A 16,558-nucleotide genomic window follows, 5' to 3' on the forward strand; every position below is an offset into this window, starting at 1 on the left:
CTGAAAGAGAAAGCGTGTCTGTGTTGGGGCACAGCAATCAAGGAGACCCAACAAGCAAGGGATAATTCAGGCGTTTCTCACACCTCTCCTGTGATCTGATCTAGAACCGCCCTTAGCTTGCGTTTCAGCGTTCATGGTGAACGGGTGACACAACAAGCTATACATACTCACACGATGACTTGTTGGTTTGTCGATATAAACACTGACCTATATTAATATTTATATTCCACTTTCGACTATGTCCTTCACAATCAGTGGGACAGTGAATATAAAATATCACTCGATGGTAATGGATCATGAAGCGAGTTTCCTCTAAGATTACAGGTCAGAATTATCAAGTGTTTGAAAAAAAAGAAACAAATGCTTTATTTAACGACGCCCTCAACACATTTTATTTAAGGTTATATGGAAAGAAAGAAAGAAATGTTTTATTTAACGACGCACTCAACACAATTTATTTACGGTTATATGGCGTCAGACATATGGTTAAGGACCACACAGATTTTGAGAGGAAACCCGCTGTCGCCACTACATGGGCTACTCTTTCCGATTAGCAGCAAGGGATCTTTTATTTGCGCTTCCCTCTGGCAGGATAACATAAACCATGGTCTTTGTTGAACCAGTTATGGATCACTGGTTGGTGCAAGTGGTTTACACCTACCCATTGAGCCTTGCGGAGCACTCACTCAGGGTTTGGAGTCGATATCTGGATTAAAAATCCCATGCCTCGACTGGGATCCGAACCCAGTACCTACCAGCCTGTAGACTGATGGCCTAATCACGACGCCACCGAGGCCGGTTACGGTTATATGGCGTCAGACATATGGTTAATGACCACACATATATATAGAGAGGAAAACCGTTGTCGCCACTTCATGTGGCTACGCTTTCCGATTATCAGCAAGGGATCTTTTATATGCACCATCCTACAGACAGGATAGCACATACCACGGCCTTTTATATACTAGTCGTGGTGCACTGGCTGTGAGGAGAAATAGCCCAATGGGCCCACCGATGGGGATCGATCCCAGACCGACCGCGTATCGAGCGAGCGCTGTACCACAGAGCTACGTCCCGCCCCATGAGTATCCTATGTGGCGGCAGCGGGTTTCCTCTAAAAACAGTGTCACAATGACCAGATGTCTGACGTCCAATAGCCGATGAGAAGATAAAAATCAATGTGCTCTAGAGGCGTCGTTAAATAAAACAAACTTTACTTTACCTTCCTACGCCTTGACGTCCAATAGCCGATGATAAGATAAAGATCAATGTGCTCTAGAGGCGTCGTTAAATAAAAGAAACTTTACTTTACCTTCCTACGCCTTGACGTCCAATAGCCGATGATAAGATAAAGATCAATGTTCTCTAGATGCGTCGTTAAATAAAACAAACTTTACTTTACCTTCCTACGCCTTGACGTCCAATAGCCGATGATATGATAAAGATCAATGTGCTCTAGAGGCGTCGTTAAATAAAACAAACTTTACTTTACCTTCCTACGCCTTGACGTACAATAGCCGATGATAAGATAAAAATCAATGTGCTCTAGAGGCGTCGTTAAATAAAACAAACTTTGGTTACGCTAAGTAGGGCGGTACGTAGCCCAGTGGTAAGGCGCTCACTCAATGCGCAGGCGGTGTGGGATCGAACCCCGTCGGTGGGCCCATTGGACTATTTCTCGTTCCAGCCAGTGTACCACGACTGGTATATTAAAGGCGGTTGTATGCACTACACTGTCTGTGGGATGGTGCATATAAAATATACCGTGCTGCTAAACGAAAAGAGTAGTTCATGAAGTGGCGACAGCGGGTTTCCTCTGTCAATATCTGTGTGGTCCTTAACCATATGGCTGACGCCATATAACCATTACACTGAAAACGGATTCATTGAGGGCGCAGCGCGATCTACCGATTATTGCGTGGTCCATCGATTATTGCATGGTCTATCGATTATTGTGTGGTCTATCGATTATTGCATGGTCTATCGATTATTGTGTGGTCTACCGATTATTGCGTGGTATGTCCATTATTGCGTGGTCTATTTATTATTGCGTGGTCTCTCTTTTATTGCATGGTCTGTCGATTATTGCGTGGTCTATTGATTATTGTGCGGTCTGTCGATTATTGTGCGGTCTATCGATTATTGCGTGATATAGCGATTATTGCGTGGTCTGTCGATCATTGCGTGGTCTATCTATTATTGCGTTGTCTATCGATAGCTACGCTAACGACGGATCCAATGATCCAACTGATCGACAGCACAGATCGTTCGACGGCGCGTGACTTTACTATCACTTGTCTTCATGGTATTATCGTCCATCATCTTGTTTTATATGAATATATTATTTTAAATTTGTCGGGAAAGGTGCTGATATCAGCTTTAGCTTGTCCACCAATCACATCCACCATAAACAGACGGAATAAATATTTGTTCTAAAAACATGACACAAATGGCAACATGTTCTAAATACACTGACATATTTCATTTCAAATCATACCAATATTATAACAAAAGTATATCAATATATTGCTTTAAAAACATAAGGTTTTAAAATAACGTACATTTTATAAAATACCCTGATACCGTGACACTAAGTACTAACTAATAATTTTCAAATAATCTGCAGCTAAATTATCCTATACTACAGACTTCGGACAAATGAAATTAAAACGTGTTGCTTTGTGTCGTAGATTGACACCCAGAACCGGTTGAAGGTGTACGACAACAGTGAAGAACGGCCTTGACCCTCGAGTTGACCCAGTAGCGTCAGAAAATGGACACGGCCGGACATGTACTTTAAGTCGTGTAAGTCTGATACCAGTGTAAGACGGGAACCAGTGTAAGTCGGGTATTAGTGTAACTCGGGCATCAGTGTAAGTCAGGTATCAGTGTAAGACAGGTGCCAGTGTAAGTCAGGTATCAGTGTAAGTCAGGTGCCAGTGTAAGTCAGGTACCAGTGTAAGTCAGGTGCCAGTGTAAGTCAGGTACCAGTGTAAGTCAGGTGCCAGTGTAAGTCAGGTGTCAGTGTAAGTCAGGTAAGTCAGGTGTCAGTGTAAGTCAGGTGTCAGTGTAAGTCAGGTACCAGTGTAAGTCAGGTGTCAGTGTAAGTCAGGTGTCAGTGTAAGACAGGTGTCAGTGTAAGACAGGTGTCAGTCAAGTGTAAGTCAGGTACCAGTGTAAGTCAGGTGTCAGTGTAAGTCAGGTACCAGTGTAAGTCAGGTATCAGTGTAAGTCAGGTACCAGTGTAAGTCAGGTATCAGTGTAAGTCAGGTACCAGTGTAAGTCAGGTGTCAGTGTAAGTCAGGTGTAAGTCAGGTACCAGTGTAAGTCAGGTGTCAGTGTAAGTCAGGTACCAGTGTAAGTCAGGTGTCAGTGTAAGTCAGGTGCCAGTGTAAGTCAGGTGTCAGTGTAAGTCAGGTGTCAGTGTAAGTCAGGTGCAGTGTAAGTCAGTGTAAGTCAGGTGTCAGTGTAAGTCAGGTGTCAGTGTAAGTCATGTACCAGTGTAAGTCAGGTGTCAGTGTAAGTCAGGTACCAGTGTAAGTGTAAGTCAGGTGCCAGTGTAAGTCAGGTGTCAGTGTAAGTCAGGTACCAGTGTAAGTCAGGTGTCAGTGTAAGTCAGGTGCCAGTGTAAGTCAGTGTAAGTCAGGTGTCAGTGTAAGTCAGGTGTCAGTGTAAGTCAGGTACCAGTGTAAGTCAGGTACCAGTGTAAGTCAGGTGTCAGTGTAAGTCAGGTGTCAGTGTAAGTCAGGTACCAGTGTAAGTCAGGTGTCAGTGTAAGTCAGGTGCCAGTGTAAGTCAGGTATCAGTGTAAGTCAGGTACCAGTGTAAGTCAGGTGTCAGTGTAAGACAGGTGTCAGTGTAAGTCAGGTGCCAGTGTAAGTCAGGTATCAGTGTAAGACAGGTATCAGTGTAAGACAGGTATCAGTGTAAGTCAGACATCAGTGTAAGACAGGTGTCAGTGTAAGTCAGACATCAGTGTAAGACAGGTACCAGTGTAAGTCAGACATCAGTGTAAGACAGGTGTAAGACAGGTGTCAGTGTAAGTCAGGTATCAGTGTAAGACAGGTGTCAGTGTAAGTCAGGTATCAGTGTAAGTCAGGTATCAGTGTAAGTCAGGTGTCAGTGTAAGTCAGGTGTCAGTGTAAGTCAGGTATCAGTGTAAGTCAGGTGTCAGTGTAAGTCAGGTGTCAGTGTAAGTGTCAGTGTAAGTCAGGTGCCAGTGTAAGTCAGGTATCAGTGTAAGTCAGGTGCCAGTGTAAGTCAGGTGTCAGTGTAAGTCAGGTGCCAGTGTAAGTCAGGTGTCAGTGTAAGACAGGTGCCAGTGTAAGTGTAAGACAGGTGCCAGTGTAAGACAGGTGCCAGTGTAAGTCAGGTGTCAGTGTAAGACAGGTGTCAGTGTAAGTCAGGTGTCAGTGTAAGTCAGGTGTCAGTGTAAGTCAGGTACCAGTGTAAGTCAGGTGTCAGTGTAAGACAGGTACCAGTGTAAGTCAGGTACCAGTGTAAGACAGGTATCAGTGTAAGACAGGTATCAGTGTAAGACAGGTGCCAGTGTAAGTCAGGTGCCAGTGTAAGTCAGGTACCAGTGTAAGTCAGGTGTCAGTGTAAGTCAGGTACCAGTGTAAGTCAGGTACCAGTGTAAGTCAGGTGTCAGTGTAAGTCAGGTACCAGTGTAAGTCAGGTATCAGTGTAAGACAGGTACCAGTGTAAGACAGGTGTCAGTGTAAGACAGGTGTCAGTGTAAGTCAGGTACCAGTGTAAGACAGGTGTCAGTGTAAGACAGGTATCAGTGTAAGTCAGGTACCAGTGTAAGACAGGTATCAGTGTAAGTCAGGTGTCAGTGTAAGACAGGTATCAGTGTAAGTCAGGTACCAGTGTAAGTCAGGTGCCAGTGTAAGTCAGGTGTCAGTGTAAGTCAGGTATCAGTGTAAGTCAGGTATCAGTGTAAGTCAGGTAGTGTAAGTCAGGTACCAGTGTAAGACAGGTGTCAGTGTAAGACAGGTGTCAGTGTAAGTCAGGTACCAGTGTAAGTCAGGTACCAGTGTAAGTCAGGTGTCAGTGTAAGTCAGGTGTCAGTGTAAGTCAGGTGCCAGTGTAAGACAGGTGCCAGTGTAAGTCAGGTACCAGTGTAAGTCAGGTACCAGTGTAAGTCAGGTACCAGTGTAAGTCAGGTGTCAGTGTAAGAGTCAGGTAAGTGTAAGTCAGGTGTCAGTGTAAGTCAGGTATCAGTGTAGGTATCAGTGTAGTGTGTAAGTCAGGTGTCAGTGTAAGTACCAGTGTAAGTCAGGTGCCAGTGTAAGTCAGGTGTCAGTGTAAGTCAGGTGCCAGTGTAAGACAGGTATCAGTGTAAGTCAGGTGCCAGTGTAAGTCAGGTGTCAGTGTAAGTCAGGTGCCAGTGTAAGTCAGGTGTCAGTGTAAGTCAGGTGTCAGTGTAAGTACCAGTGTAAGTCAGTGTGTAAGTCAGGTGTCAGTGTAAGTGTCAGTGTAAGTCAGGTATCAGTGTAAGTCAGGTGTCAGTGTAAGTCAGGTGCCAGTGTAAGTCAGGTGTCAGTGTAAGTCAGGTATCAGTGTAAGTCAGGTACCAGTGTAAGTCAGGTAAGTGTAAGTCAGGTATCAGTGTAAGTCAGGTGTCAGTGTAAGTCAGGTACCAGTGTAAGTCAGGTAGCAGTGTAAGTCAGGTGCCAGTGTAAGTCAGGTGTCAGTGTAAGTCAGGTGTCAGTGTAAGTCAGGTGTCAGTGTAAGTCAGGTGTCAGTGTAAGTCAGGTGCCAGTGTAAGTGTAAGTCAGGTGCCAGTGTAAGTCAGGTGCCAGTGTAAGTCAGGTGTCAGTGTAAGTCAGGTGCCAGTGTAAGTCAGGTGTCAGTGTAAGTCAGGTGTCAGTGTAAGTCAGGTGCCAGTGTAAGTCAGGTGTCAGTGTAAGTGTAAGTCAGGTGTCAGTGTAAGTGTAAGTCAGGTGTCAGTGTAAGTCAGGTGTCAGTGTAAGTGTAAGTCAGGTACCAGTGTAAGTCAGGTGTCAGTGTAAGTCAGGTGCCAGTGTAAGTCAGGTAAGTGTAAGTCAGGTGCCAGTGTAAGTCAGGTGTCAGTGTAAGTCAGGTGTGTAAGTCAGGTGTCAGTGTAAGTCAGGTGTCAGTGTAAGTGGTAAGTGTAAGTCAGGTGTCAGGTAAGTCCAGTGTAAGTCAGGTGTCAGTGTAAGTCAGGTGTCAGTGTAAGTCAGGTGTCAGTGTAAGTGTAAGTCAGGTGTCAGTGTAAGTCAGGTGTCAGTGTAAGTCAGGTGTCAGTGTAAGTCAGGTGTCAGTGTAAGTCAGTGTAAGTCAGGTGTCAGTGTAAGTCAGGTGCCAGTGTAAGTCAGGTGTCAGTGTAAGTCAGGTGTCAGTGTAAGTCAGTGTAAGTCAGGTGTAAGTCAGGTGTCAGTGTAAGTCAGGTGTAAGTCAGGTGCAAGTCAGGTACCAGTGTAAGTCAGGTGCCAGTGTAAGTCAGGTGTAAGTCAGGTGCCAGTGTAAGTCAGGTGTAAGTCAGGTGCCAGTGTAAGTCAGGTGTCAGTGTAAGTCAGGTGCCAGTGTAAGTCAGGTGTCAGTGTAAGTCAGGTGTCAGTGTAAGTCAGGTGTAAGTCAGGTGTCAGTGTAAGTCAGGTGCCAGTGTAAGTCAGTGTAAGTCAGGTGTGTAAGTCAGGTGCCAGTGTAAGTCAGGTGTCAGTGTAAGTCAGGTGTGTAAGTCAGGTGTCAGTGTAAGTCAGGTGCCAGTGTAAGTCAGGTGCCAGTGTAAGTCAGGTGTAAGTCAGGTGCCAGTGTAAGTCAGGTGTCAGTGTAAGTCAGTGTAAGTCAGGTGTCAGTGTAAGTCAGGTGTCAGTGTAAGTCAGGTGCCAGTGTAAGTCAGGTACCAGTGTAAGTCAGGTGTCAGTGTAAGTCAGGTGTCAGTGTAAGTCAGGTACCAGTGTAAGTCAGGTGTCAGTGTAAGTCAGGTGTGTGTAAGTCAGGTGCCAGTGTAAGTCAGGTGTCAGTGTAAGTCAGGTGCCAGTGTAAGTCAGGTGCCAGTGTAAGTCAGGTGTCAGTGTAAGTCAGGTGCCAGTGTAAGTCAGGTGTCAGTGTAAGTCAGGTAAGTCAGTGTGTCAGTGTAAGTCAGGTGTCAGTGTAAGTCAGTGTAAGTCAGGTGTCAGTGTAAGTCAGGTGCCAGTGTAAGTCAGGTGTCAGTGTAAGTCAGTCAGGTACCAGTGTAAGTCAGGTACCAGTGTAAGTAAGTCAGTGTAAGTCAGGTGTCAGTGTAAGTCAGGTGTCAGTGTAAGTCAGGTGTCAGTGTAAGTCAGGTGCCAGTGTAAGTCAGGTACCAGTGTAAGTCAGGTGTCAGTGTAAGTCAGGTGTCAGTGTAAGTCAGGTATCAGTGTAAGTCAGGTGTCAGTGTAAGTCAGGTACCAGTGTAAGTCAGGTACCAGTGTAAGTCAGGTGGTGTCAGTGTAAGTCAGTGTAAGTCTGTGTAAGTCAGGTGCCAGTGTAAGTCAGGTGTCAGTGTAAGTCGGGTATCAGTGTAAGTCAGGTACTAGATAAATTACAAATACAGAAATACATACTGTATAAAAACTGTTCACATAAAGAGTTTGATGAAAACTGGGCACCTTGGCAAAGATGTCTAGAAAATTAAACTTAAAATGAAAAAACAAAAATATATTTTATAAAATAATAATAATAATAAAATTCAGTTTTTAATTTTATTTTTCTTCCGCCTACGTATGATTTTGACCGAGGCAGTGTCGGAAACTAAGATATCGATATCAAGTTAAAAAGCGTTTAATGTGTATTCAGTAGCAGCTGTGGCTGTGATTGGTAGTAATATGTGACATGGATTATTTGTGCAAATACTATTATCCATTGACAATAAATAAATACACTTTTATTTGTCATACAGTTCTTATGCAGTATATACTTGAGTTTGAAACTAATGCGGGGTATCCCCCAAAAAATCGAACTGCAATTTTCAGCAAAAATGACGGTTGCTATTAAAAACATAAATTAAATCTCTTAAATGGTATGCGACCCCCATTTTCTTGCAGGTAGATTGGATGTGAGGAGCCACACTTTTTATTGCTGTACTTCCGGGGTGTGTTGATACGCTGTTTATATCAGTTTTATTAGTAAACGTTAACATTATCGGCAATAGGAATTGATTTGGTCTATTAGAACCTGCAACCTGCAGTGGAGTGGTGTATAGAAAACTGGAATTCAATCCCATCTGAAACGGAGTGCCGAACAATCGTTTACGGAGTAAAAGCATTTTATGTATTGATTAACAGTATATTTGACATGATTATTTGTGGAAATTGTCATTAAAAATGGTGGAAAGTATGCTTTGAATAGTGTTAATATTTTAATTGTATACCCCCAAAAATCGAACTGAATTTGCTGACAAATTACGGTTCATCTGTCGACAAGTTCGGTAATTTAGACAAGACGCATTCAGTGTGGCCAATCTACGTCACAAAACAACGTATTTCTCCTACATCCCGAATTTCTTACTGAAAACATCCGCAACAAAAAAACAAAAAACAAAAACAAACAACAACTAAATTAAATAAATAGGAACGGGAATTGGGTGGATTTTCTTTTTATTTCATCATCCGACATTGCCGCCTTAAAAAACAAACCTTCCCCCCCCCCCCCCCCCCCCCACACACACACACAATCCGTAATCGTAAAGAAAACAGTGTGGCCTTACAATGTGTCCAGTAGTTTGTTTGTAGAGGTAACACACTATACAATCATTGCGATGTTTTCCCACTGGACACCGTGCACACGTTGTACACGTCGCCATTTCTAGGTGGCGTAGGGAATGTAATCTGTTCTTCTTTACCTTCAGCGAGGTTGAATTTGCTGATTCCATCGTTTGTAAAACACAACAAGCTTCCGTCTCGGTGTGTTACACCAAAGCCACATCCAAATGATTTCCATTCTGTTGTAGATTTAATCTGAATCTGAATTTCTCCATCCGTGTTGGAGACCTGGAGGTGCATCACGTGGCCGTCGTAGTCTAACAGATAAACATCTGGAAGGAGAACAGAACCTCTTAGTAACAAAGAGCTACAAGGTAACTTTGTGTTCAGCTGACTGACGCTGTGAGTTGTGGTGTTAAAACACTGGATAACATCTGACCCGGCTGAGTCTATCTCTCCTCCCATAACGAGAATGTTCTCACCAACTGTAACAGGGAAAGTGTGATATCGCCTCAATCCCAAATCTCCAACAACCTGCCAGTACGTCTCACTCTCGCTCAATTCCTCTATTGTGTTGCTATAGTAACCACCTATCGAGTACACTTTAGAGTTAGCTGTGGCCATACAGTGAAAGTAGTGGTCATGTGTGAGATCTGGACCTACTGTCCAGACTTTTGTTGCAGTGTTATATATCAATGTACATTTCTTCTTGTTACTACCACCAGTGATATAGATCTTGTCGTCCAAACCTGCTGCTGAATACCAAACTCCAGGATCTACTGGGGCTGGTGGGATGTCCTCCCACTTGTTGTCTGACGTGAAACAAGACAGAAGTGACGTCTGGTTATGATGGAGAACAAAGATGCCATGCCTTTTAGGATTAACCCTTGAACGAGCTGTACGTCGAACCAGTAAAGTTTGCGATTTCCGTATAATTTCCTGAATAGATTTGTATTTACAGGCAATGTTTGAATACACAACGTCATCAAACAGAAACTGTGAGTCTACATAATCTAGCCGCACATTTTCAAAAATCAGTTTCACGTCATCTTGATCCGGGTTATTATACTCAATCCACTTCATGGCGCCTTTCAGAATGATGTCTTCTGTACATTTCATCTCTTCTTTTGAAATGATTTCCATAAGTTCTTCCTTTGACAGGTGAACAACGTTTTCTGTTTCAACAAAATCAGCAAACTCGTCAGCCAAACAGGAAAATGCTCGGTTGGACAAATCGTGGAAATTGTAAAGTTTACAAAGTCTCCACCAATTTAAACAGTTTTCTGCGGTCATTACCAGACTTTCCTTCAGGAATATGTTACATAATTCTTTGATGTGGTCAAGCTGCATCATCTCAGCAGCATCCAATACCTCCACACAGTTGCTTTCACTGACTAGATTAGTTCCACACAAACACATTTTGATGACATCTTGCAACACCGACAAAGACACCGTGGGAAGGTTCAAGACGCCCGTCTGACTCTCTGCCATATCAGAACTGAACATGGTCCGGAAGTATGATGACATCGCCGCCAGTACGATGCGGCTTCCGGTCGTTGTTCCGTCTTTACATATAAGTTGTAGGTCAGTGAAAGTACCTTTTGTAATCTCTTCATGGATGTTTACGAGGAGTTGTGCTTGAGCGTTCTCCATCATATAAGACAAATGAACTGAAAGGATACAAAACATTGATAAAAATATTCTAGAAACGTCCAGATCACAGCACTGGCGGGACGTAGCTCAGTGGTACAGCGCTCACTTGATGCGCGATCGGTCTGGGATCGATCCACGTCCGTAGGCCTATTGGGCTATTTCTCGTTCCAGCCAGTGCACCAGACTGGTATATCAAACACCGTGGTATGTGCTACCCTGTCTGTAATGCAACAAGAAACTCAAGATAATATTTGACGTTGATGATATGTCATGTTCACAGCACTCTTTTCAATTAGCAGCAAGGATTTTTCATATGCACCATCCCACATACAGGGTAGTACATACCACGGCCTTTGATATACCAGTCGTGGTGCACTGGCTGGAACGAGAAATAGCCTAATGGACGAAATGTCACTTTAACACGCACTGGTTATTTATTGAAACCAGCAATAACTGATGTTGGCTGACACCCCGTCCCTCCCTCAGCACTGGTCGCCAGAATGTACAACCCCACCCCGACCACCCATGCCCTGTAGCCCTATTTAATGGAATTTAAACTTATTGTCGTCCTTGTATCCAATTAAGGTTCAAACACGCTGTCCTGGGCACAAACCTCAACTATCGGGGCTGTTTATCCAGGACAGTAGGATAGTTGTTACTTGTTAGTGTGAGAGAAGAGGAAGTAGTGGTCTTACACCTGTCCATTGAGTCGCTAAAACTCGCTCTGGGTGGGAGCCGGTAATGGTCTGCGAACCCTGTACCTACTAGCCTTATGTCTGATGGATTAAACACGACACCACCGAGTCGCTAAAACTCGCTCTGGGTGGGAGCCGGTACTGGTCTGCGAACCCTGTACCTACCAGCCTTATGTCTGATGGATTAAACACGACACCATCGAGTCGCTAAAACTCGCTCTGGGTGGGAGCCGGTACTGGTCTGCGAACCCTGTACCTACCAGCCTTATGTCTGATGGATTAAACACGACACCACCGAGTCGCTAAAACTCGCTCTGGGTGGGAGCCGGTACTGGTCTGCGAACCCTGTACCTACCAGCCTTATGTCTGATGGATTAAACACGACACCACCGAGTCACTACAACTCGCTCTGGGTGGGAGCCGGTACTGGTCTGCGAACCCTGTACCTACCAGCCTTATGTCTGATGGATTAAACACGACACCACCGAGTCACTACAACTCGCTCTGGGTGGGAGCCGGTACTGGTCTGCGAACCCTGTACCTACCAGCCTTATGTCTGATGGATTAAACACGACACCATCGAGTCGCTAAAACTCGCTCTGGGTGGGAGCCGGTACTGGTCTGCGAACCCTGTACCTACCAGCCTTATGTCTGATGGATTAAACACGACACCACCGAGTCGCTAAAACTCGCTCTGGGTGGGAGCCGGTACTGGTCTGCGAACCCTGTACCTACCAGCCTTATGTCTGATGGATTAAACACGACACCACCGAGTCACTAAAACTCGCTCTGGGTGGGAGCCGGTACTGGTCTGCGAACCCTGTACCTACCAACCTTATGTCTGATTGATTAAACACGACACCACCGAGTCGCTAAAACTCGCTCTGGGTGGGAGCCGGTACTGGTCTGCGAACCCTGTACCTACCAGCCTTATGTCTGATGGATTAAACACGACACCACCGAGTCGCTAAAACTCGCTCTGGGTGGGAGCCGATACTGGTCTGCGAACCTTGTAGCTACCAGCCTTATGTCTGATGGATTAAACACGACACCACCGAGTCACTAAAACTCGCTCTGGGTAGGAGCCAGTACTGGTCTGCGAACCCTGTAGCTACCAGCCTTATGTCTGATGGATTAAACACGACACCACCGAGTCACTAAAACTCGCTCTGGGTGGGAGCCGGTACTGGTCTGCGAACCCTGTAGCTACCAGCCTTATGTCTGATGGATTAAACACGACACCACCGAGTCGCTAAAACTCGCTCTGGGTGGGAGCCGTTACTGGTCTGCGAACCCTGTAGCTACCAGCCTTATGTCTGATGGATTAAACACGACACCACCGAGTCGCTAAAATTCACTCTGGGTGGGAGCCGGTACTGGTCTGCGAACCCTATACCTACCAGCCTTATGTCTGATGGATTAAACACGACACCACCGAGTCGCTAAAACTCGCTCTGGGTGGGAGCCGGTACTGGTCTGTGAACCCTGTACCTACCAGCCTTATGTCTGATGGATTAAACACGACACCACCGAGTCGCTAAAACTCGCTCTGGGTGGGAGCCGGTACTGGTCTGCGAACCCTGTACCTACCAGCCTTATGTCTGATGGATTAAACACGACACCACCGAGTCGTTAAAACTCGCTCTGGGTGGGAGCCGGTACTGGTCTGCGAACCCTGTACCTTCCAGCCTTATGTCTGATGGATTAAACACGACACCACCGAGTCGCTAAAACTCACTCTGGGTGGGAGCCGGTACTGGTCTGCGAACCCTGTACCTACCAGCCTTATGTCTGATGGATTAAACACGACACCACCGAGTCGCTAAAACTCGCTCTGGGTGGGAGCCGGTACTGGTCTGCGAACCCTGTACCTACCAGCCTTATGTCTGATGGATTAAACACGACACCACCGAGTCGCTAAAACTCGCTCTGGGTGGGAGCCGGTACTGGTCTGCGAACCCTGTACCTACCACCTTATGTCTGTACCTACCTCTGGGGGGGAGCCTTATGTCTGCGACCTACCAGCCAGCCTTATGTCTGATGGATTAAACACGACACCACCGAGTCGCTAAAACTCGCTCTGGGTGGGAGCCGGTACTGGTCTGCCAACCCTGTAGCTACCAGCCTTATGTCTGATGGATTAAACACGACACCACCGAGTCGCTAAAACTCGCTCTGGGTGGGAGCCGGTACTGGTCTGCGAACCCTGTAGCTACCAGCCTTATGTCTGATGGATTAAACACGACACCACCGAGTCACTAAAAACTCGCTCTGGGTGGGAGCCGGTACTGGTCTGCCAACCCTGTAGCTACCAGCCTTATGTCTGATGGATTAAACACGACACCACCGAGTCACTAAAACTCGCTCTGGGTGGGAGCCGGTACTGGTCTGCGAACCCTGTACCTACCAGCCTTATGTCTGATGGATTAAACACGACACCACCGAGTCGCTAAAACTCGCTCTGGGTGGGAGCCGGTACTGGTCTGCCAACCCTGTAGCTACCAGCCTTATGTCTGATGGATTAAACACGACACCACCGAGTCACTAAAACTCGCTCTGGGTGGGAGCCGGTACTGGTCTGCGAACCCTGTAGCTACCAGCCTTATGTCTGATGGATTAAACACGACACCACCGAGTCACTAAAACTCGCTCTGGGTGGGAGCCGGTACTGGTCTGCGAACCCTGTAGCTACCAGCCTTATGTCTGATGGATTAAACACGACACCATCGAGTCACTAAAACTCGCTCTGGGTGGGAGCCGGTACTGGTCTGCGAACCCTGTAGCTACCAGCCTTATGTCTGATGGATTAAACACGACACCACAGAGACCGGTTTCTTTTCAACTCAACAAACGACAGGCACGCGATACAAAACAGCCGTGGGTAAGGGAGTAAACACACACATAACCCCGGTTCTTTTTTCCACGTACGACAGAACCAGCGAGTTTAGGGCGGGTGTTGGGGTGTGTCACGTGTTCTTCCTTATCGTCAGTACATTTGTCAGCAGTAGAACATGTAAAGCTGTATAATAACCGGCAGCGTGCGACGCGAGAGATTATTTTACAAATCTTTGCTTTCAATTGCCGCATCCTAACCACACGCGTGTGATGCAACATAATTATCTGTCGCGCTGTACGCGTACGGTTAGGATACGGCGATTGAAATCGATGATTGGTAAAAAAAAAAAAAATCGCTCTCATCGCTCGCGTCCTGTTAGGATACGGCTTCAATCGAGTAATTGAAACCAGTACTAATGGATGTCGGCTGACACCCCCTCCCTCCCTGGTTCCCTTCCCTCCCTAGCTCCCTTCCCTCCCTCATCACTGGTCGCCAGAATGTACGACCCCACCCCGACCACCCATGATTGCCAACTGCTCTCTAGCCCTATTTCATTTAATTCATTTCAACTCATTTTCATGCTTATATCCAATTAAGGTTCAAGCACACGATCCTGGTCACACGCCTTATTTATCTGGGCAGTCTGTCCAAGACAGTGGGTTAGTTGTTAATATTTAGTGGTTAGTGAGTGAAAAGAGGGTGTAGCGGTGTTACACCTATCCAATGAGTCGCTAAAACTTGCTCTGGGTGGGAGCCGGTATCGGGCTGCGAACCCAGTACCCACCAGCATTATCTTCGATGGCTTATATGAGAGAATAAGGGGCGGGACGTAGCCCAGTGGTAAAACGTTCGGTCGGTCTAGGATCTCACCCCGTCGGTGTGCCCATTGGGCTATTTCTTGTTCCAGTCAGTGCACCACAATTCGTACATCAAAGATCTTGGTGTGTGATATCCTGTATATTGGATGGTGGATATAAAAGATCCCTTGCTGATAATCGAAAAGTGTAGCCCCTGAAGTGGCAACAGCAGGTTTCCTCCCTCAACATCTGTGTGGTCCTTAACCATTATTATGTCCGACACCAAATAACCGTAAATAAAATGTGTTGAGAAAGAGTGCATCGTTAAATAAAACATGTCCTTCCTTCTCTGCAGCAGCCTATGATTAATACAATCAATATGCTCTAGTGGTGTCGTTAAACAAAAACAAACTTTTGGTCGCCAAAATGTACGACCCCACCCAGACCACCCATATGCCCTGTAGCCCTATCCGTGTTATATGTGATAATAAAAGAACAGCTTACGACTAGAGTCAAGTTGACCTAACCTACACGTTGTGTTCTAAATATACTTGTCGGACAATAAACTATTGATCGTCAAGCGTTTTATTATATACTAGCCACACTTGTAAACATTAAACTCGTCATAGTGTTGTTTATTATTATTAAACATACACATGTTTAATTTACTGGTGACTTCTAAGAACATATATACTAATAATTTACTTACTGTTCAACGCAAAAAGAGAGACAGAGAGAGAGAGAGAGAGAGAGAGAGAGAGAGAGAGAGAGAGAGAGAGAGAGAGAGAGAGAGACCTGACAAAATGGACGTCACGAGACTTGTGTCCCAGTTGTTAGAAATGTCGATCACGATAGCATGAACAAGTTGCTAGGTATGTTCCAAACGGCGTCGCGTTACCGGAAGGAGGTTGTAAATGATACCATCAAGTTATTTTCTAGTATCTACCATCTACATACTAAACGAGAAAGTGTGTCTTTGTTTGTGGACAGCAATCAAGGAGGCCCAACAAGCAAGGAATAATTCCGGCGTTTCTCACACCTCTCCTGTGATCTGATCTAGAACCGCCCTTAACTTACGTTTCAGCTTTCATGGTGAACAGGTGATACAACAAGCTATACCTACTCACAGCGAGTACAGACACACACAGACAGATAGACCCCCTCCCCCAAATGTACCTTGCATAACAGTACATAACTATACAAATAAAAATATACACATAAACATAGTATCAACTACCCACCCTAGCACCCTTGCATAACAACACACAACATACGACTTTATTATGTACATGTAAAGGTATGTACACACCGGACCCCTCACGGTTTTTTTGGTGGGTTTTTTATTAACAATAAAATGACGCTTTTTCATTTGTTTAAGTGTCAGAATGTGTTGGTGGTCCGGGTATACATCTTTCCAACACACAAGGCTCATGTTTTAGTTTACTCTCCCTTTAACTAGCACGGCAACAGTGGCGTGACGTCACTAATGATAGGTTCAGTGCTGAAACATACACAGTGATATATAACAAAATACCGTCACACATCACATTTGGAACAACCCCCCCCCCCCTTCAGAAATACTGTATCCGCGCCTGATTTCCCCGTTTCAACGTCACAGACTCTTTGCTGCATTCTATTGTAATTTGTAAATGTATCCAAATATGTTACAGGTTTGTAGATTAACCAAACTCAGTGTCCAGTTCCACGGGTTAAAACTATTAAATCTGTTATTATTATTATTATTATTATATAATTTGTACAGGCTTTAATGCGGTGTGTGTGTGTGTATGTGTGTGTGTGTGTGTGGGGGGGGGGGGGTAGTTAATGTCAGTGTTTAAGAAAAAAAAACAGCATTCGTAAATTCGGTAACAAGTGTTTATCTGG

At 45.3% G+C, this 16,558-nt stretch overlaps 2 protein-coding genes across 2 annotated transcripts in view; one reads left to right on the forward strand and one right to left on the reverse strand.

Moving 5' to 3' along the window:
* LOC121376945 (kelch-like protein 5) overlaps positions 1 to 16,558 on the forward strand; it is a 114,270-nt gene that overhangs the window by 72,959 nt on the left and 24,753 nt on the right. The window lies entirely within an intron of this gene.
* Positions 8,742 to 10,346, reverse strand: LOC121377190 (kelch-like protein 5). Its single transcript, XM_041505096.1, has one exon. The coding sequence runs from the start codon at positions 10,344 to 10,346 to the stop codon at positions 8,742 to 8,744; it is 1,605 nt and encodes a 534-aa protein (XP_041361030.1).

Source organism: Gigantopelta aegis, chromosome 7, assembly GCF_016097555.1.
Source record: "Gigantopelta aegis isolate Gae_Host chromosome 7, Gae_host_genome, whole genome shotgun sequence".
Lineage (NCBI taxonomy): Eukaryota > Metazoa > Mollusca > Gastropoda > Neomphalida > Peltospiridae > Gigantopelta > Gigantopelta aegis.